Raw genomic sequence first — 22013 nt, forward strand, 5'->3', positions numbered from 1 at the left:
GGTGTTGTGGTCATTTGGGGAGTGAACCAGCGGATGGAAGAGCCCTCTCTCTGTGTCTTCCTCTCTCTATGTAATTCTTTCAAATAAATAAACCTTTTTTAAAAAGAAAGAAAGAAAAGAGGGAATCAAAAAATACAAACAAGAGGCTGGCGCTGTGGCATACAGGTAAAGCTGCCGCCTGAAGCGCCAGCATCCTATATGGGCACTGGTTTGAGTCCTGGCTGCTCCACTTCCCATCCAGCTCTCTGCTAAGGCCTGGGAAAGAAGCAGAAGGTGGCCCAAGTCCTTCTCCTGTGTAGGAGACCTGGAAGAAGCTCCTGGCTCCTGGCTTCAGATCGGCTTAGCTCTGTCTGCTGCAGCCATTTGGGGAGTGAACCAGCAGACAGAAAACCTCTCTCTCTCTGCCTTTCAAATATATATATATATACACACACATACATATATATATATACATATATATATATGAACAAGACAGTTTCACTTCTGGCAAAGACACAGTAGCCCGTTCCTCTCTAGTTCATACTCTCACAACTAAAGTCCCCTGGATATAGTACAACAGGTAAACCTAGGGCGACACTGAAGGGCAGACTGGCCGGCGACCTCAGGCCTGGAGGAGTGACACGGCCGGGAGCCCTCAGGCTTTTTTTGTGCCTCCTGTCCAGCTCCACAGGGTGCTGGAGAAGCCTGCAACTTGCAGCTGCTAACAGTGCCGACTCCACCCAGTGGACGGGTAAAGGGAATCTATCGGAGTGAAAAGGATCTTTGGTAACACCAGCTACTGCAGCCAAACACCAAAGGATGAACCACCTCGCTGCCCAGAGTATCCAGGGGGCCACGCTAGGAGCCAAATCCTGGCAGTGGGAAGAGGTGGGTTCCACAGCTGGCACCACAGCAACAACCCTCTGGAAAAAGGAAAGTTAACTAAGGTACGGCACACTCACACAATGGGATTCAGCGCGCAACTGCGGGTAGATTTTCAAAGTCGTCCACCATATAGTAAGCCAAGAATTAAAAACAGGCCAGAGAACATAGCCACAGGACACCTTTTTTTCGCTGTGTCACACCCCACACGCAAAAGAGATTTCCATGATTTTTCAGAGTGCACTTACAGGGTTCTATTCACTTTCCAACAACAGTAAAGCCTAAGAAATACGATTTTCAGAGTGAACACGTATGACTTCGCCAAAGAGCCAGACAGTAAAATATTTTCCCTCTTGCAGAAAAATATCACCGGGGAAGAATTCACAGGCAGCAAATAACAAATAATCAAACCATCTTCCTCGGAAGGGTAGATCCAAGGAGAATACTTGTGTCACAGAACTGGAATTATGCATATTTTTCTAGCTCTCACATTTTTCTATAAAAGATATAATAACTTTGTAATTTAAAAAATTTTTGTTCCAAGTTTATGATTCGTGTATCAACCTGTACCTTGTTAAGAAGAAAAAGCAATGCCAAAGTGGGCCAGGTTGGAAGCCATTTATGTCTGATGGAATCAAACAGACTGAGTGAGGTGTGAATGACCCCAGGACAAGGTGACGACTTAGCAGCCTCCTGTCGCCAGCATGCACCTGCCCCACAGGACCTACCCGATCCTGCGGAACACATTTCCTTGCTGGTGTAAACCGCATATGGAGGTCATGGCTTGACATAGTTGTATGGGGTGGTGAGGCTCTGTGCAGAAAGCATCAATTTCAAGCAAAACAATTTGACCACCAGTAGGCACAAAAATACTTAGAAAGATAAAAAGCCTGCAAATATGACTGAATGTAATTGCAGCGAAAGATGCATTTATCAGACTGGAGTGAGTTAATGTAAGCCGATGTCTCCCGCAGGGTTTTCAGATCAAACATTGGTTTTGTGAGATTCTCCTTGAGTCAATGACTCTGGGATCTGGTGAGTGCGGAAAGCCATGCTTCATCTTTTTGATGTTTTAAGAGTCGCGATGAACAATAGTGTCTTAAGATAGTGAGAAGCCCTGCAGGGGGGCAAACCAGCTGAACTGTCTTTAACTTAGTCTCTCTTGAACCTATGAGACCAGGAGGTACCGTTTTGGCACAAGGCTTACTGACCCGTGGCGGGTCGCTTTTGGGGAAATGCCGATCCAGTCAAGGCCAAAGGCTCAAAGAAAGGACCTGAGAGAGCACAGCTCCTCTCTGGAGCTCGGAAATGCTTGCAGTCACTGTGGCAAACCGCAGGTGATGCCTGCCGATCTCCGCCATCTCGGGCACACATTTCTACAGGAATATCACCCAGAGGGGAGGGAGATCATATGGGAAGAAGTCGGTTTATATGGGGGATAGAACGACAGGTGAGTTAGCGTGTGCCCCGGCGCGTGGCAAATTTGGCTCTGATTTCTTGCTTCCCGCTTGCCCTCTGGGAGATGCACCAGGGCAGGTGCTCTTGGGAGGAGAGTGCTGACTGCATGGCAGCTACATGCCACCCCACTGCTGCATGGGGAGAGTGACTGCCCCCTTGCGGCAGAATGCAGGGCCCTCGGGAAACTGCTGGGTTCAGAAACAGTCAAGGATCCTCCCCAGCTATCAGCTCTGATGCTATCAGCGAGCCTACACTAACCACAGTTTCTTTGCTTCCGGTCTTCACATAGGTTGGCATGGTTTCGTCCCTTCCGCCAGCAGGACAGACTACTTGAATCAGGTAAGTCTACTCCCCGCTTCTAAAGACTCAGAAGCCAAGGAAAAGGTCTGTCCAAATACTCTTGATAAAAACACAGGGCTCTCCTCACAGGGCTTGGCAGTGTGCACCAGGGGCACTTGAAAAGCCATTCAACCCTTTGAGACGGTAATCTGACATCCAGGAATGTGTCCTTAGGAAATAACTGGAATTGTAGTCAAAGATTTTTGTGCAATGAAGTTCATTTCTGTTTTATTTAAAATAGAGGAAGTTTGGGAGCATTGTATACGCCCAGCAGAAAGGGAGTGATTAATTATGGCCTATTCACGTGTGACAGTTGTGGCCAGCCATTACAAAGTCCAGTTCTCAAGGATTACTGAGTGTTCGTACTGTAATGCTAAGTCAGGGACGGCGGACACCAATGGCAATACGAAACGGTAGGTCCTTTATGGAGGGAAATTCGGCAGCCTCCACCACAAGGTCATGCACATGGACCCTCTGACGCACCAGCTCTGCTCTGGGAACCTGCTCCTACGAGCCCTTCTAAATGCCCAGGTACCACACGCACACTGTCACTCGCTGCAGCGCTATTCGTAACAGCGAGAGTAAGAACAACCCAAATGCCTGTCTAGGTGACTGGTGGGGTAATGATCATAGACTCCACATGGAGCACTAGGCAGCTCTAAAGGGAGGAAGGTAGAGCTTCATGGACTCACTTGGAAAGAGCTCAAGGACATTTTGCTAACAGAAAAAAAAAATCAAGATAGGGAACGATTTATGTAATTTGTCAACTTTATGTAATTTGTGTTAGAAACCAAATTTAGTTTTTCTATGAGGTTCTTTAAAAAAAAACAACTTTGAGAGCTCAGCAGCAGAACACGTGACAGCTTCTCTCTCTATAATGGCTGTCAATCCGTTCCATGAGTCCAGGGACCGATCAGTTATCCACCAATCATCTAGTGATGGGCATTTGGGTTATTACTACTCTTTTGCTATTAAAAACAGCGTAACAGAGTGCGTCACTTTGTGTGCTTGCTGGTGTATCTTTGGGGCTAAGTTCTTCAAAGTAGACTACCTGGGCCAGAGGCCTGATGTGCACACAGTTGTGGTAGAGGCTGCCAAGTTTTACACCCAAGGCCATCTGTCAACAGCTGGAGAGAGATTTTGGTTGTCACCACCTGGCAAGCGATGCCTCTTGCATCTAGTGAGTCCTGGCCGAGGATCCTGCTGGACGTCCTACAAGGCACAGCCCAGACCCCATAACATAGAACTGTCAGGTCCAACATGTCAGCAGTCCTGAGGCTGAGAAACCTTAGATAGCCCTTTCTTCTAAGTTAGACTAAGGCTGGACCGTTTGCCTCATCAGAATATTACTGTCACGATAGTATTTGCATTAATACTGAGAACCTCTTTATAAACACAAATATAAAATATATGTGCAGTGGCAAAATGAGTATTAGTTAATGTTAAGAACTAAGATTTTCACATTGAAGGATATACATGTAAGATCAAATGACTTAAATAAAACTCATAATCTTAAATTTGAATTGGAAATACTACCATGAACTCATTATTTGCCCGTTTTTAAAACTATGTATTTGCTGCCTCTGTCCAATCAAAAGACCAAGGAGCAATGTGCAAGATGCACCCTTGGTCATGGAACTGTGATCTCTAAATATCGTTAAGTATCCATTAAAGGGGACCAAGGTCCTGGGAATAAGGGGCTACTTCCAGGTCTATAGCAGAATGTGCAGTTGAACGTGGATCACCTTGCACAAATAACAAGGAAGTTTGGCCCAGGAAATAGAACGCCACATTGGGCTTATAGTATTACATTAGAAGAGTAAAATGACTACTGAGAGGATGGTGAATTTATGCCCTAACAAGCTGGACTCTGGATCTGTACTGTCCAGTACAGTAGCCACTGACCACATGTGACTACTGGGCACTTGACATGTGGTTAACCTGAACTGAAATGTGCTGTAAAGGAAAAATCCACACTGGGTTTCATTTCTAGTATGAAAAATAAAAAGTAAAATATGGGGTGGTTTCTATGATGATTATGTACTGAAAGGACTATCTGGCTCTCCTAGGTTAAATAAAATAAATGATTAAAATTACTTTCCCCTGTTTCTTTTTGCCTTTTCCTGATTCAGTGCTAGAAAATGTGACAGTTTATGTGTGTTTTGCCTTATGTTTCTATTAAATAATGCTTGGGGTCCAGCACCGTGGCTCACTTGGCTAATCCTCTGCCTGGGGCGCTGGCATCCCATATGGGCGGCGGGTTCCAGTCCCAGTTACTCCTCTTCCAGTCCGGCTCTCTGCTGTGGCCTGGGAGGGCAGTGGAGGATGGCCCAAGTGCTTGGGTCCCTGCGCCCACGTGGGAGACCAGGAAGAAGCACCTGGCTCCTGGCTTTGGATCGGCGCAGCACGCCAGCCGCAACGGCCATTTGGGGGGTGAACCAATGGAAGGAAGACCTTTCTCTCTGTCTCTCTCTCTCACTGTCTAACTCTATCTGTTAAATAAATAAATAAAAAAGAAAAAAATAATGCTGCCACTGAAGAACAAGTACATGGTCTTCTGAAAGGCTTTGGACTTGGAGAGTGAGACAAGCAAAGAAGTTTAGAGGGAAAGAGGAACGAAAAAGAAAGAAATGGAGGGAGAGTAGGAGATAGGAAAAGAGAAGAGAAAGAATAAGAAGGCAGGAGGCAGAGAGGGAGGGAGAAAATTGCCCAAACTGAAATGAAGTCACTTGTGTCAAGTCCTAAGCAAAATCAGAATAAAATAGCTAAGAGGTTACAAACAAAAGGAATCGAGCCGGCGCCGCGGCTCACTAGGCTAATCCTCCGCCTTGCGGCGCCGGCACACCGGGTTCTAGTCCCGGTCGGGGCGCCGGATTCTGTCCCGGTTGCCCCTCTTCCAGGCCAGCTCTCTGCTATGGCCAGGGAGTGCAGTGGAGGATGGCCCAAGTGCTTGGGACCTGCACCCCGTGGGAGACCAGGAGAAGTACCTGGCTCCTGCCATTGGATCAGTGTGGTGCGCCGGCCGTGGCGGCCATTGGAGGGTGAACCAATGGCAAAGGAAGACATTTCTCTCTGTCTCTCTCTCTCACTGTCCACTCTGCCTGTCAAAAAATTAAAAAAAAAAAAAAGAATCACGTACATATGTGCCTGCTAACACAAACTATTCACAGGGGGCTGGCGCTGTGGTGTGGTAGGTTAAGCCTACACCTGCAGCGCCAGCATTCCATATGTGTGCTGGTTCGAGACCCGGCTGCTCCACTTCCAATCCAGCTCTCTGCTATGGCCTGGGAAAGCAGCAGAGGATGGCCTGAGTGCTTGGGCCCCTGCACCTGCAAGGGAGACCCAGAGAGAGCTCCTGGCTTCAGATCAGTGCAGCTCAGGTTGTTGCGGCCATTTGAAGAGTGAACCAGCAACTGGAAGACCTCTCTCTGTAATCATGCCTCTCAAATAAATAAATAAATCTTAAAAAAAAAAACCTATTCACAAAAGACCACAATCTTACACAAAAGCTACCACAAGCTCACCCAAGAGCCGCCCAGATAAGGAAGTCTGCCCAGCAACACGCCGTGTGACCTTACGCAGATGCCGCCCTTGCGGTTGGTCTTGGTGGCTAAGGATTATTATATAAAAGTAACGTTCATAATCTTCCTCATTTTGCCTTTAAAATTTTCCCCTTGCCTCAACCCCTTTGAACATGCACAGTTGACTAAGGCACGCGTCCTCTTGGTGCAGTGCTGTTTATCTAATAAGCATTCATTTCTGAGGAATCTTTCGCGATATGTTATTTAGGTTGACAGAAGGAACTAGTGGCCACAGAGTGTGAAAAAATGTTTATAAATACTAAATCTGGTAGAAGGCTTATATCCAGAATATATTTTAAACTTCTGTAATTCAATACCATGAAGAACTTTTTAAATGGGCAAGGATTTGAAAAGACATTTCTCCCGAGAATATATGCAATTAGCCAACAACTATAGGAAAAGATGCTCAATGTCTTTAGTTACCATAGAAATAGTGCAAAATTAAAATCACAGGACACCACTTCTCAATCCACTTGGATAACTAGGCCATAATCAAAAAGATATATAATACCAGGTGCTGGCAAGACTGTGGAGAAACTGGAGCGCTCATCCTTTGCTGGTGGGAACGGAAAATGGTACAGCCACTTTGGAAAACAGCCTGGCAGTTCCTCAAATAATGAAACACAGAGTTGTTTCATGGCCCAGTCATTCCACTCACGGGTAGAAGAAGCGACAAATCGAGAGAGACAGAAGACGGATTCGGGTTGCCAAGCGCTGGAGATAGATGGAGCAGAGGGGCGATTGCTAATGGGTAGAGAGTTTCATTTGAGGGTAAAGAGAAATGGTTCCAAAATTGATTGTGCTCATGGCTTAAAGCCCTGTACACATGGTACAGTCGCACGTGGGGACACTCTGTCAGCCATGCACTGCCTGTGTCACGGGGTCCCGTAAGCTCATACTGCAGCTGAAAAGGTGCCATCGCCCAGGACGTGCGGCCACCACAACTTGCTTACATCGTGCCTTCCTCCCGCGTTGCCGGTGACGCCGGCGTAAACAAGCCTGCCAGGGCTGCCAGCTGTGTCAAGGTATAGTGCCTACAATTGTGCCCAGTTCCTAGCACTTGATAATGAGAATAAATGACTGTTACTTAAGTATTTACTCTATTTAAGTGTTAGCCAATACTTCACACGTGTTCACACCGTGATGTGTAAGGGCACCCTACGATGTGTGCACACCACGATCAAATTTCCTAGCAATGTGTCTCTCAGAGCGTATCCCCAACATTAAGCAATGCCCGACTACTTAAAACCATCAACTTGCACACTTTAAATGGGTGAATTGTGAGTTTTTTCTCGACAAAGCATTAAACGTTTCTTAAAACGAATAGGGCTGCACCAAACAAGCCATGAAATCATATTGATGCTGGTGATGAAGACGAGGCTGGGGACTGCTCACAGGATACCGCCTAGCACTAGAAATCAAGGACAAAGAATCTGCTCTGCCAGTATGAACTGTATGTCAAGATAATCAATAAAGCCTATTGGATGAAGGAAAGTTCCTATTGTAGAATAATTCCAGCTGTCAGTCCGAAGAAACGATAGAATCACACCCACGGTGAAATCACTACTCAGGTAAAGAATATCAATGGATGCGAAGACCATTGACGGGAACCAGACAGTGGAGGAACCAGACTGACACTCCTGAACCCACCAATCAACCTTGGCAGCACAAAAATGGGACAACTGACATTCTGTATACCTCTGCCAATGATGCAGTGGGATGCACACAGTATCCCTTATGCAGTACATTTGCTGAGAAAGTTTCATTGGTCTGAACCTAATCAATATAACTCCTACAGAGCAATTTGGGGGTAAGAAGGACAAGGTAGCTACTACCGCGAGGATGCACTGAGTCAAATCCAGAAAGGTTGGACATTTTGCAGGGCAATTTCCCTGGTAATCAACAGGTCAAGGAACTTGGGGCTACCACTGTGGCCTAGCGGGTTAAGCTGTGCTGGCTTCCATACTGGGTGCCAGTTCCAGACCTGGCTGCTTCACTTCCAATCCAGCCCCCTGCTGATGTACCTGGGAAAGCAGTGGAAGATGGCCCAAGTCCTTGGACCCCTGCACCCACGTGGGAGACCCAGAAGAAGCTCCTGGCTCCTGGCTTTGGATTGGCACAGTTCCAGCCATTGCAGCCATTTGGTGAGTGAACCAGCGGATGGAAGATCGATCTCTCTGTTTTTTGTTTGTTTGTTTAAAGATTTATTTTATTTATTTGAAAGACAGAGTTACAGAGAGAGGTAGATACAGAGAGAGAGAGGTGTAAGCCTTGTCTGGATATCGGCTTAGAGTAAATCAACTGTAAAAAAGACATTTTTGAAACACTATGGGAAATCTGAATATAAACTGCATAGTAGATGATATTAAGGAATCACTGTTGACTTAGTTGGGAGTGATAATGGCACATGGTAATGTAAGAAAATGTCTTTTTTAGATGTGTGCTGAAATATACATTTTAGAAATTACACGATACTTGGATATGATTTAAGATATCACAGCCAAAAAGGTGATTGGGATAGACTAAAGAATCAGGCAAAATGCTGTTAGTTATTGAAACTGGAAGATGGCCGGTTCACTGTGCCTATTTCTTTCTTAACTGTTTGAAATTTTTCATAATAAAAAGGCTTTTTTAATATCAGAAATACTCAACAATATGTGTTAGAACACACTGATCTCAAGGCACACTGAAACTGTGCCGTCCATGATATAAGGAACGTAAGCTCAAAAGCACAGGGGTATGTGCTGATCAACACGTTGAGAAGCAATTTTCTGGGAAAACCTTTCTAGACTTCATTGTTTGTTTGCTTTTTTTTTTTTTAATGGGTTTTTGCTATTTTTCCTCTATAGCCCAGTTTTTGGAGGGGCAGTGGAAATGAGCCAGCACAATTCCTTCCTCCACAAATCCCCAGGCACGGTAACCTTCCCTGTCACCTGAGGACGCCTTTCAAATGCTTCATGGATGCCTGAAACAGAAGATAACACCAAAGCCTACAAATACTACTTTTTCCTACAGATACAAACCTATGATAAAGTTTAATTTATAAATTAGGCAAAGTAAGAGATAAACAGTAATCATAAAATAGAACAATGAAATTGATATACTATACTAAAAGTTATTTGAAACTTATGAACTGTTTATTCTTGGAATTTTTTTGTTTAATATTTTCAGACCACGGTTGACTCTGGCTAACTAAAACCTGAAAAGGGAAAGAGCAGATAGGGAGAAAGCACTACATTCGCTGGGAGTGGAGAGCCATTTAGTCTGGTAGCAAGTGTGAAGGTGTCCCCAGGGCACCCATCTTCCCACACTCATGCCTAAAGCTCGGCCGCCTCGTCTCCACCCCTGCTGACTCCCTGTTACCCTGGGCTGTAAGGAGAGTGTCTCCCATCAATCCTGTTTCTAACAGATGAAGGGAAGGAGATGCCTACCTTAAAGGATTTGACAATCACATTTGTCAAAAGACAAAACTACAGCGCATTTAGTTTAAAGATCTAATTGACTTCACTTTCAATTCTCGAGTCAAATGACATTTCATTCTATAGAATCGCGGGAGTGTTCTGATGAGCAGAGCAGAAGAGGTTGGTTTCAGGGACAGAGGGGGCCTGAGGAAAGCAGGAACAAAGGGCAGATCGGTCACATCCAGGTGGCTTTTCTAGGAGGACAGGGACCAGCAGCCAGAACAATGGAAAAATAACCCATTGGCTACCAACAGGTTACTGGGTTTTGTTGTTGTCATTTTGTAAGGAATAAAGCAGAGGGAACTCCGTTATCATGCCAATCAAACAGGCCTATTTGAGAACTCTGGCTGTTACCTCTCTCTCCTGACTTTTTAGAAGGTCAGATAACAACTCAGTTTGAGTCTGGTGACAAGGAACTTTATCTTTGATTTTTAGCCTGGTCTGGTGGGGCCCAGCACAGAAGCCTAAGTCCAAGACAATGGCCTCCTGTAATATTTAACACATTTAAGTGCTTCTCTCTTTGGATTCCACTATAATACTGTATGTAAACACCTACATTTGAAAAATGTAAAATGCTGATCACCCGAGCACAGTGGGACACAGCCTGGTAAATTCCAGGCTAAGTGGAGCCGCGTTGAGGTTAGGAATCCATGTGAAACAACAGATGCACGTGAGCGTCACGGTTTCTTTTCAGGGACTTCTGTGTGGGACCCAGCTGTGCAGGGCGCACTCTAAGGGAGCTTTCGCCTTCAGGGGTGGAAGAAGAAATGGGAAGTGGAGAAAGATGTCGCGATCCCAGCTGCTAGAACACTGCTGCTGGCTTGGGAAGATGGACCGCTCTCGCCCTTGCTCCCTGTCTGAGAGTGAGAAGAGCAGTGTGTCTTACTGTCGCTCCCCGTCTTCATGGAGGAACGATACAGGACCCTGCGCTGTTCTTTTGTCTGCTCGGCCCTCCCCGGGTTTGCTGCTGGTTCTTCCCGGGTTGGCTACTGTCCCTTCCACCTCCGTGGAAGGGCGGTTCCCCCTGCCACTTTCCCCACTTCCGAGGGGGAGCGGCACACCGCCGGCCAGCTCTCTCGGGGGCTGCACAGGTGTTCCTTCAGATAGATGTTCCTGGTGCATGTTGTCTCTCTCCTCCTTTATATCCTCTTCCACCAATCCCAACTCTGCTACCCACACGCCGAGTACGCTGCTCTCCTCCAATCAGGAGCAGGTCCTGCTGTTTATCGGTTGAACTGGAGGCAGCTGTGTAGAAGCTGTTTCCTCCTCTCCCAGCGCCATATTGTGGGAGAGCAGATGCATAGAATAAGTCTTAATTCCAGTAACTTAGTCTAGTCCCAGTTGCTCCCCACATCTTACTTTGTCTTTAGCTGCTACTGCCTCACCTGTAGCTTCAAAGAAATAATGTGTGTGAGCCTATTCTTAGAACTATCATGAGGTTATAATTACTTTTTAAGGTATCTTCTCCAAGTAGATATTGCTTTTCCCTGGTCAATATCTCTTATTTCCCAATTCACTTCTAGAATTGTCTGTGAACTGCTCTGGGACTGTTTGAATACAACACTCTGGGAGTAGATTATATTTTCAAGTAGAGACTATTTAGCTCCATATTTGCTGTGCAACATTAAAAATTTTGTTCCCTCCTAACTTAAAAAAGTTTAATTTTAAGACTGACAAAATCCAAACATATTATTTCTGGAATATTCTTTGTATTCCAGATAGGTTACAGCATTTCATAGTTCTATACCAAAGCCCTACTTAATTCACACATAGCATATGTGTCCCTCTGCATCCTTAGTAGACTGGGTTCATGAGCCCTGAGGATCCTGAAATTTGAGTATGCACAAATCCCTTATATAAAAAATGGTGTAACATTTGCAGATAACCTAAATATCCCCTCCCACACATTTTAAATCATCTCTATAACTTATAAAACCCTATACAATATAAGTACTATTTAGGGAGCTGTTACATTTTTTGGGGAAGAATAAGAAAAAAAAAAAAAGCCTGTCCATGTCCAGTACAGATACAATTCTTTTTCTCAATGTTTTTGAAACAAGGTTGGTTGAATCTGCAGGTGCAGAACCAGCGGATACAGAGAACAAACTACATATAATTTGGCCTTAAATTCAAAATATCTACTTTAAGTATTGTCAGTGGGGGCCGCGGGCTGTTCTGTCTACTAGGGCAGGTCCTTTCACGGTATAAAGGACAAGAATCGGGCCCCTGAAGAGTAAAGCCTCCCAGTGTGTCCCACGGGGCTGAGGCCACACAACGAGGCCATGCCCCAGGTGCTGAATCTAAAACCTGTACCTGCTCTTAGTGGCTCACAGGAATGCATCCAAAACGTACTCTCTTGGTCTCTTACCATGGCAGGTTAGAAGCTGCTAAGACAAACACAAGATCCTCCGAGCGCGCCAGCCCATCCATCTGCACCAGTAACTCTGTCTTCATCCGAAGGCTTCCCTCGTGTTCTCCCCTGCAGAGAGACAAGGAGGCGTCGTCCTGCCACGGGGCAGAGCCGTCACCCTCACAACAGCAGTGGCACGCACGGTCACCACCAAGGGACTGCACAGCGGCTTCTGCTCAGATAGCCAGCAGAGCCTCTCACACCACAGTTAGAGAAAATAAGCCATCTGGGCGCAGCAAACGACTAGAATCATGGCATTGAAAAGAAAGCCCAAGGTTGGCAGTGAACTAGAAAATAAGCTGAAGGGTAAGCAGTAGCATCCCACCCGTGGCTGCCGGAAGCATTATTTACCCTCTTAAAAAATGGCATGATCGCACTAATCCCTTTCATTCCACAGCATACATGACTGGACTCTCACACACAGTACTGCATTTAGAATAATTTATAGATGTGTGGCCGGCGCCGTGGCTCAATAGGCTAATCCTCCACCTTGCGGCGCCGGCACACCGGGTTCTAGTCCTGGTCGGGGCGCCGGATTCTGTCCCGGTTGCCCCTCTTCCAGGCCAGCTCTCTGCTATGGCCAGGGAGTGCAGTGGAGGATGGCCCAGGTGCTTGGGCCCTGCACCCCATGGGAGACCAGGAAAAGCACCTGGATCCTGGCTCCTGCCATCGGATCAGCGCGGTGCGCCGGCTGCAGCGGCGGCCATTGGAGGGTGAACCAACGGCAAAAGGAAGACCTTTCTCTCTCTGTCTCTCTCTCTCACTGTCCACTCTGCCTGTCAAAAAATAAAAAAAAAATAAAAAAAAATAAAAAATTTATAGATGTAAATTGTTCAAGAGAAACGAACCACTACGCTGAATGTATCTCGCGCTCTTCTGATGCAGGACGGGATCATGGCACGGAAACTGTGCCCTCCGCACGGCGGATGGAGGCAGCTTTCGCAGTAACCTCTCCCCCACACCCTCCGGGAGAAAGTGTCTCCCTCCAACCTGCGGCCCTCCTACGACCCTAAGGCGGATCACAGAAGGTCTTCTATCCCCCAGCCCCAGACCCCTGCCTTAGCCAGCCATAAGGAAACGCTCAGACCTACCCGTGTCGTAAGAGCCCCCTCACTGCAGAGGCATCCTGCCCCTACCTGGGCAGAAGGAACACTGGGCAAACAGATGGGCCTGGCTGGGCTGCCCCATGCAGTCTGTCACATCTCAGCATGGCTGTCCATGCTTCAACCATGCCAGTGCAGCAAGGCCTCCATAAAAATGCCAAAGGTACAAGAGTGGGATGTGACACTGTGTCTAGACAGAGAGTCGGAGCACATGGAATGAGAGGGCTGCCAGCTGGCGTCCGCCACAGTCTCCGGCTGGCCAGTGGGGGAGAGCCCTGCTCACCAGTGTCATCCTTGTTGGGAGAGCCCAGGTGAAGCCAAGGCTGAGTTTGTGGCTCCCCCTTCTTCCCTGACTCCCTCTTCCTAATGGAGAAATTGAACATCAGTCCATGGCTATGATTTTTTTTTAAGATTTTTATTTATTTTTAAAATTTGTGGGGAGCAATCCGGACTAGACTAAGTTACTCGAATTAAGACTTATTCTATGCATCTGCTCTCCCACAATATGGCGCTGGGAGAGAAGTAAACAGCTTCCGCACAGCTGCCTCCAGTTCAACCAATTAACTGTAGGACTTGCTCCTGATTGGAGAGCAGCGTACTTGGCGTGTGGGCAGCCGAGTTGGGATTGGCGGAGGAGGACTATAAAGGAGGAGAGAAACGGCATGCACCAGGAAGATCTATGGGGAACATCTAAGGGAACCCGTGCAGCCCCCGAGAAAGCCGGCCGGCGGTGTGCCGCTCCCCTGCGGAAGTGGGGAATGCGGCCAGGGGGAACTGCCCTTCCACGGAGGTGGAAGGGATAGTAGCCAACCCGGGAAGAACCAGCAGCAAACCTGGGGAGGGCCGAGCAGACGAAAGAACAGCGCAGGGTCCTGTGTCGTTCCTCCACGAAGAGGGGGAGCGACATAATGGTGCCGTGACTCGGATAGGAAACCTGACTCGGATAGGAAACCTAGCTTGGATAGGAAACCTAGGACGGATAGCAAACTTAGGAGGGAAGAAACGGGAAGAACTGTGAAAATATCGGAGAGAGAGACTAGCAAACAGCCTAGGGAAAATACCGGAGAGAGAGACTAGCAAACAGCCTAGGGAAAAGCCGGACGAAAAAGGTGCCGGAAGAAGCTATTGAAAGCCTAGGCATAGACTCGGATACGGACTACGGGGGGAAGCTGGGAGAAATCTCTAAGGTCGAAAGCGAAAGTGAAAGCTAGAACAAACAGACTCGGACGCGGACTGTGGGGAGAGGCCAGGAGAAATGAGGGAGGAATATCGTTGGAGGAAAGCTTGGGGAAACATACCGGGTAGAGAAAAATGTTAGGGAAATTGAAGCCGCGGGGGGCAGGCCAAGGCGGAAACGAAAGCCACTTTGGGATTCTCAAGTTAGCCCGGGAATAGGGGGCGAAAAGTTAAAACCAGAAGCTGAGACGCAAGCCAGATTGGGATCCGTCTGATTAGCCCGGGGAGCAAAGGACGGGAAGCCAAACCGTGGGGCGGAGACGTACGCTGGGTTGAATTCGCCAGGCTAGCCCGGGGAACTTAGATTGAATCCTAGTGGCGGAGACGCAAGCTACGCTGTGTTACTCGCGGAAGCCGCCGCGTGCAGAGAGAGCACGGGGCGTGAATAGATAGGGAACGCTGGCGTAGGCCGTGGTTCAGACGCGAAAGGGTTAAGCGTGGAGACCGCGGAGCGCGCAAAGCCGAGCCGCGCAAAGCCGGGAAGCTGCGCAGATGAGAGAGGCGCGCGGGCTGAAGCGGCGCAGAGCCGGGAACCCGCCGGCGGGGCGAGGTGCCGGAAAGCTGCGGGGATAAGAGAAACAGAAGTTTAGAAGTAAAAGAGAAATAGGAATGTTGGCAGACAGAAGTAAAATGGGAGAAATAGGAATGCCCGGAGATAGAGAAATAGAGAAAAATAAGGCCTCCCCTCAACATGCCAATTAGGAGGCTTGGATTCGGTCTGCCTGATTTAAGGCGGTAAGCGCCAGCAAAGCTCGACCAGAGTATGAGCCGCAGGTCACCGAAGACAGGCACGAATTAACATCAGTAAGGCCTCCCCACAAAAAGGCAATGAGAAGGCTTGGATTCGGTTTGCCTGATAGGTTTTGTAAACACCTGCAGGCAGTTCTAGCAGAGCAGAGCATGCGCTGCAGGGCACCGAACACAGGCACGCATCAGCGCCTAAAAACCTCCTCACAATGGCGAAGAGAGGACCCGGATTCGGTTTGCCTGATAGGACTTGTAAGAGCCTGTGGCAACTCTAGCAAGTAGAGCAGAGTGCCGCGGGACACCGAAGACAGGCGCGTATCAACGCTAAAAAATAAAAAGAAAGGGGGATCTGTGGGGAGCAATCCGGACTAGACTAAGTTACTCGAATTAAGACTTATTCTATGCATCTGCTCTCCCACAATATGGCGCTGGGAGAGAAGTAAACAGCTTCCGCACAGCTGCCTCCAGTTCAACCAATTAACTGTAGGACTTGCTCCTGATTGGAGAGCAGCGTACTTGGCGTGTGGGCAGCCGAGTTGGGATTGGCGGAGGAGGACTATAAAGGAGGAGAGAAACGGCATGCACCAGGAAGATCTATGGGGAACATCTAAGGGAACCCGTGCAGCCCCCGAGAAAGCCGGCCGGCGGTGTGCCGCTCCCCTGCGGAAGTGGGGAATGCGGCCAGGGGGAACTGCCCTTCCACGGAGGTGGAAGGGATAGTAGCCAACCCGGGAAGAACCAGCAGCAAACCTGGGGAGGGCCGAGCAGACGAAAGAACAGCGCAGGGTCCTGTGTCGTTCCTCCACGAAGAGGGGGAGCGACAAAAATTTTTATTTATTTGAAAGGCAAAATTACAGAGAGGCAGAGAGAGAGAGAGAGAGAGAGAGAGAGAGAGAGAGGGAGAGAGAGAGGGAGAGGGAGAGGGAGTGGGAGAGGGAGAGGGAGAGGGAGAGAGGTCTTCCATCTGCTGGTTCATACCCCAGATGGCCACAATGGCCACAGCTGCGCCAATTGGAAGCCAGGAGCCAGGAGCCAGGAGCCTCCTCCAGGCCCTCCATTGCCCTCCACTGCCCTCTACTGCCCTCCCAGGCCACAGCAGAGAGCTGGATCGGAAGTGCAGCAGCCAGGACTCAAACCCATAGCCCATATGGGATGGGCTCAAACTCAAACTCAAAGCCCATATGGGATGCCAGCACTGCAGGCGGCAGCTTTACCTGCTATGCCACAGCGCCAGCCCCATGGCTATGATTCTTTTAACATAAACACAATCTAAGAAGTGTCCAGCACACCTGCTCTTATCCCCAAACCCTGAAAGACTAGTCAGAGAGTATTCAAGCTCCAGACAAGAAAACTGAAATTCAAGGCAAAACCTGGAGCACACTCAAGGATAACAGATGGAGAGTTTTGCAAATTCACCCAACCAAGGCTGTGGGGAACCCCAGGGATGGGGATGAACAAAGCAAATGTGACAACCAGCGCACAGGTGGTAGGGCAAGGCCGGCGGGGGTGCTGTCTTTGCCAAGGGCACGGCTGTGAGGGTGGGCAGGGCTGGTCCCAGCTGGGTCATCTGCTCACAGAGGCTCCAGCCTGCAGCTGGGAAAACACGAACAAAGCCACGGCAAGTGTCCCACTGCAAGCATTGCCGGAAAGCCCTGGGACTCAGGTGCACCTCCATGCTTGCCCTTCCCTCCTGGGAAAAGGTTCCCAAGCAGTAAAATTTCCTAATGACACTCTAGTGACACAGCACTTCCAACAATTTTGCTTTTTATAGCTATTAGTTCTGCCTGGAGGAGAGGCCATTAAAGGTCATTAATAAACATGGCTGTGCTGAGATTGCCCTCTGAGCTGTTTTTTTTTTCAAGCCAGCAGCACCAGCTTTAGAGACAAATTTCAAAGAAAAATACCTTGGATCAAGATAGGAAGCTGGGGGCTGGTGAAGTGGTGCAGCGGGTTAAGCCGCTGCTTGCAGTGCTGGCATCCCATATGGGCACTAGTTCGAGTCCCGGCTGCTCCTCTTCTGATCCAGCTCTCTGCTACGGCCTGGGAAAGCAGTTGAAGATGGCCCAAGTCCTTGGGCCCCTGAACCCGCATGGGAGACCAGGAAGAAGCGCCTGGCTCCTGGCTTCGGATCAGTACAGCTCCGGCTGTTGCCGCCATTTGGGGAGTGAACCAGCAGAGGGAAGACCTCTCTCTCTGTCTCTGCCTCTCCTTCTCTCTCTGTGTAACTCTGACTTTCAAATAAATAAATAAATAAATCTTAAAAAGAAAAGACAGCCATTTAAAAAAAAACAATAAAAACAACACAAGTCCAACCATTGTGGTCATCTAGGGAGTGAACCAGTGGATGGAAGCTCTCTCTCTCTCTCACTCTGTATCTCTGCCTTTTAAATAAATAAATAAATCTTTTTTTTTAAATCAACACAACAGGGCCAGCATTGTGTCACAGCAGACCAAGGAACACTGATTCTGACCCAGCACCCTGCAAATAGCTTTGGAAAAGTGGCAGAAGATGGCCTAAGAGTTTGGTCCTCTGTCACCCACACGAGATGAAGTTCCTGGCTTCAGCCTGGCCCAGCGCTGGCCATTACGGCCATTTAGGGAGTAAACCAGCAGATGGAAGACTCCTCTCTCTGTCTCTGTCTCTCAAATAAACAAATCTTAAACACACACACACACACACACACACATGCACACGCGCTTCAGCCTTTCCCAAGCCCAAACAGAAGCTCATCACAGTCTGAGAAGTGTTCCTTCCGGCTGAGGACATCAGTGCACACTTAATCTTTAGAGATCACACAGGTGACATATTTAAGATCAGGCACGCTGAGCCACAACCTGATGTCACTGAGAAGTGGTAGCTTCCAGGGCAAGGATGGCCTTGGGGGAGTGGAACGTGGGCGTGACCTTTGCCCTGCCTAAGTGGGCAATCCCCACGGCCCAGGGCAGCCCCTCTGGCTCCAGGGCAGGTGGTCATGGATGGCTATTTTGAGCCAGCAGAATGGGTAAGGCAGCCTGGGACCCTGGGGCTGGGTGATTTTCGGACCTGAAAACCACTCTGTGGGGAAGGGGGGAAGGAGGATGACACATCCTCCGGTTATAAAAAGTACTTCAATCAGCTCTTCAGTTAACAGGATCTGATTTAAAGACCTTTCCGCGTGTCTGCAGAAAATCTGTGGGCTTATTAATCGGCTCATTCTGCTGGTAAACGTCAATGAGCTTCCGACCATCAAACACACGCAGAAGTGGGGAGAAATGACGACCAAACCCCCCCTGGCCATTACCCGGGAGCCATGCCTCTCTGGCTCATCACCGACTCCAGCTCGTCCAGGAAGATCGTGGAGGGGGCGTGATAGCGGGCAAGTTCAAACAGCACCTGGGTGAAGAAAAAGCAAGCGCAGGTTCAATTTCATACACTCAAAGTCCTCAGATGCCCTCAGAGATTAAAAGCTTAGAATGAGTGTAATAATAAGCATTTATGCTACAATCAGTTTTTTACAATAACTTTATAATCCTTACCATTATTTCTCCCTGCCACCACACCACGAAGTTGGATGGTCCAATTACTTCCATTTATCACTTGATAAAAATCACACTGAGAGAACAGGTGCTTAGTTCAAGGCTACTAATCAGGCATGGGAGAGCTTAAGATACAGCTCAGTTCCCAAACTTAGCCCCTGGGATACCCTGACAATCACATGTTCCGCGTGGACACAAAGGCCTGGGAATAGCTTTCATCCCTTGATGATTTCCCCCTTAACATCTGGGACGATGGCAGGGTTATTCTCAGAAGGAAGAACTACAAGAAAGGCGGGGCTCCAGGCAGGGGGAACAAGACTGAAGCCTGAAGAAATTTGCCAATTTCTGCTCCCCAAACTGCTTCCTGGAGACCCTGTGCCACCTCAATACTGCTGTGCACTTAGCTCAGGTACTTGAAGGCAATTCTTGATTGAGTAAGATGTTCTATTCCAGAATAAAATATTATAGACCGAGCAAGAACAGGAAAGTAACCAGCAAAAGAACAGACATATAAAAGCAAAATAAAGAACCCTGAAGGGAGATGTGGTGGTGATGAAAAGAATATAAAAACCGAAACCTTTTTTTTTTTTTTTAACCTTCAAACTGATCTCTTGAGCATCATATACAACTCTTCACGGCTTGAGCAGAGAAAGTGGCTGCGATGCAGAAAAGAAACAAGGTTCTTTAATAGGTGCGGGGGATTTACTCTCCATGTTACTCGGCACTAGCAAAGTATTACCAAGAGGGGAAGGCTCAGACAAAAAAAGCCAGACTGTGGCTGTCACTCGTAGTGGCAGGTTATACCTTGCAGGTGTCTCTGTCACCAAAATGGGAAATTCCTCGTGCATGCAAGCTCCCGTGCCAGCTCGCTCTTTTCACAGAATCCTGCTTCATTGGAACAATGGGCTGGGTCTAAAGAACTGAGGGAACAATGACAGTGCACAGTGCACGGACACTCATCACAAACGCCTTTTAAATTCAACGGAGAGGCCGGTGCTGCGGCTCACTAGGCTAATCCTCCGCCTAGCGGCGCTGGCACAGCGGGTTCTAGTCCCGGTCGGGGCGCCGGATTCTGTCCCGGTTGCCCCTCTTCCAGGCCAGCCCTCTGCTGTGGCCAGGGAGTGCAGTGGAGGATGGCCCAGGTGCTTGGGCCCTGCACCCCATGGGAGACCAGGAAAAGCACCTGGCTCCTGGCTCCTGCCATCGGATCAGCGCAGTGCGCCGGCCGCAGCGCGCCGGCCGCGGCGGCCATTGGAGGGTGAACCAACGGCAAAAGGAAGACCTTTCTCTCTGTCTCTCTCTCTCACTGTCCACTCTGCCTGTCAAAAAATAAAAATAAAAAAAAAATAAAATAAAAAAAAATTCAACGGAGAGCAACTATTTAGAAGCAAGTAACGTTTCTTCCTTGTCACAAAAAGAAAAGCCCAAACATCTGCCATACTAATGGTGATTACAACAGCAGCCATCTACCCAACAAAAAATAGAGCGCTAGAGCTCTCTCGCAGAGCCACACTCATTGTTTAGGTGCTCACTTGGCAGCAGAGAGACCAAAAGCCTCTACTAGACCAAAGATTCAGTTGGAAGGCAGACCGTATTTGGAGCCTAGGTCTCCCACGCCACTGCTCTCTCCATTCTTAGACAATAAATAGAACCCCGGGTAAGTGCTTCTGGAAGCATTAGACTAAAATTTTCAGAGGTACATGGAGGACGGTAAATCATACAGTTGGGGGGCGTTCAGAAATGTAAGGATCAACAGGTGTATGCATTTGCTAAAAAGACCACTCAACTATTCAAGAGCGCTCAACTCCTAAGAGACACGAACATTAGGAGGGGAGGCAGGAACATAAGCCAAAGTTTCCCTATAAATAACTCTCTAATTGGAACGGAAAGAGAAACAAATGGTAGAAAAAGCTTCTCTGAGTCACGGGATGGCCCTGAAGGGCTTTCTTCCTCTGGAAGCTTCTTGGGGAGGAGCCCGACATCACGCGTAAGATTTTCCAGGTAGCGACCTTTCCAAGAGCTCAGAAAATATGGAGAAAATAATTTCTGAAGGGAAATGGGACAAGATCCTTCAAAGTTAGCAGAGGTTGGGTGTTTTCCTTGAATGATTTTTCTAAATCTCCATTCCTAAAAATGCATTTCACAGGAAAAAAGAAACACACATATCTCCTAAGGGTATAAAAACAAGCTCAAGTTCATTCCAAATCAAAGAAATGTACACGCAACCACCGAAATTTGCTTTTCACCAGTAGACTGGCAAAGATTTTTTTTTTAAGTTTTGGTTACTACACAGGCAGAGTTAGACAGTGAGAGAGAAAGAAAGGTCTTCCTTTTTCCATTGGTTCACCCCCCAGATGGCCGCTACGGCCGGCGCTCTGTGCCTATCCGAAGCCAGGAGCCAGTTGCTTCCTCCTGGTCTCCCATGCGGGTGCAGGGCCCAAACACCTGGGACATCCTCCACTGCCTTCCCAGGCCACAGCAGAGAGCTGGCCTGGAAGAGGGGCAACCGGGACAGAATCCGGCACCCCGACCGGGACTAGAACCTGGGGTGCCAGCGCCACAGGCGGAGGATTAACCAAGTGAGTGGTGGTGCCGGCCAGCTTTGAGTTTTTTTAAGAATTATTGTTGGCTGACATTTAGTTCATTGAAATCCAGCTAACTAGAATCACACGGAAACCACAAATGTAGCAGCAGCTAAATTCATGCCTCATTTTTGGACCTGGCACTGAGTCAGACCAAAGACAAAGAACAAAAACATAGATGGCATCAATGAATACTCCCACAAGTTAGAAGCTTGAAGAGGTGATAAGAGTCTATAAAAACATATGTGCTTGAAACAATTTGAGAAAAATATCAAAGTAATAAATGATTGGTTAGGTGAACCAATTCTTTAAAAATATTCTATTACAACTTCCAAATAGGCCATAATCATTAGGAAATGAGTCATCCAAAGGAATGTAACTTCAGGATAATATTGTAATTTATTTTAAAAATAGATAGTATTTTATATTTACTTAATATTACTTATCATGCTACAGACTGATGACAGCATTTCTCACAAGGATCCATTTCATTGTGAGTCATAAATCATACACAGGTGTTCTCTTAACTATATAGTGAAATTTTATAATATGGATTATACCAGGAAGACTATGAAGAAGTTACTGTGAAGACAGAAACAAGTTCATCAGGAAGGCAGGGCATGGGTGCTGTGGAGGAAAAGTTGCTCAGAGCATCAGAAAGAATAATTAAGTTTTAAGTTTCCTTATTCTTCCTTAGAGTAGCTGGTAGAGGGAGGAGC

General features: G+C 47.7%; 1 protein-coding gene and 1 long non-coding RNA gene across 25 annotated transcripts in view; one reads left to right on the forward strand and one right to left on the reverse strand.

Moving 5' to 3' along the window:
- KATNAL2 (katanin catalytic subunit A1 like 2) overlaps nt 1-22013 on the reverse strand; it is a 119172-nt gene that overhangs the window by 14310 nt on the left and 82849 nt on the right. For 16 of the 24 annotated variants that reach the window (XM_070050236.2, XM_089305169.1, XM_089305168.1 and 13 more), the window contains 2 exons: nt 18478-18569; nt 12069-12179 (listed from right to left, as the gene is read on the reverse strand). In XM_070050236.2, the coding sequence (XP_069906337.2) occupies nt 12069-12179; nt 18478-18569 (203 nt within the window). The remainder of the gene's footprint in view (nt 1-12068; nt 12180-18477; nt 18570-22013) is intronic. The other 8 variants (XM_089305171.1, XM_089305173.1, XM_089305170.1 and 5 more) reach the window with 1 other exon arrangement.
- Nucleotides 671-9366, forward strand: LOC149123729 (uncharacterized). Its single transcript, XR_016214041.1, has 3 exons — nt 671-2658; nt 8248-8383; nt 9089-9366. It is a non-coding gene; the product is annotated as an uncharacterized LOC149123729 (long non-coding RNA).

This window comes from Oryctolagus cuniculus, chromosome 10 (genome assembly GCF_051225735.1).
Source record: "Oryctolagus cuniculus isolate XC-2025 breed Fujian yellow rabbit chromosome 10, ASM5122573v1, whole genome shotgun sequence".
NCBI lineage: Eukaryota > Metazoa > Chordata > Mammalia > Lagomorpha > Leporidae > Oryctolagus > Oryctolagus cuniculus.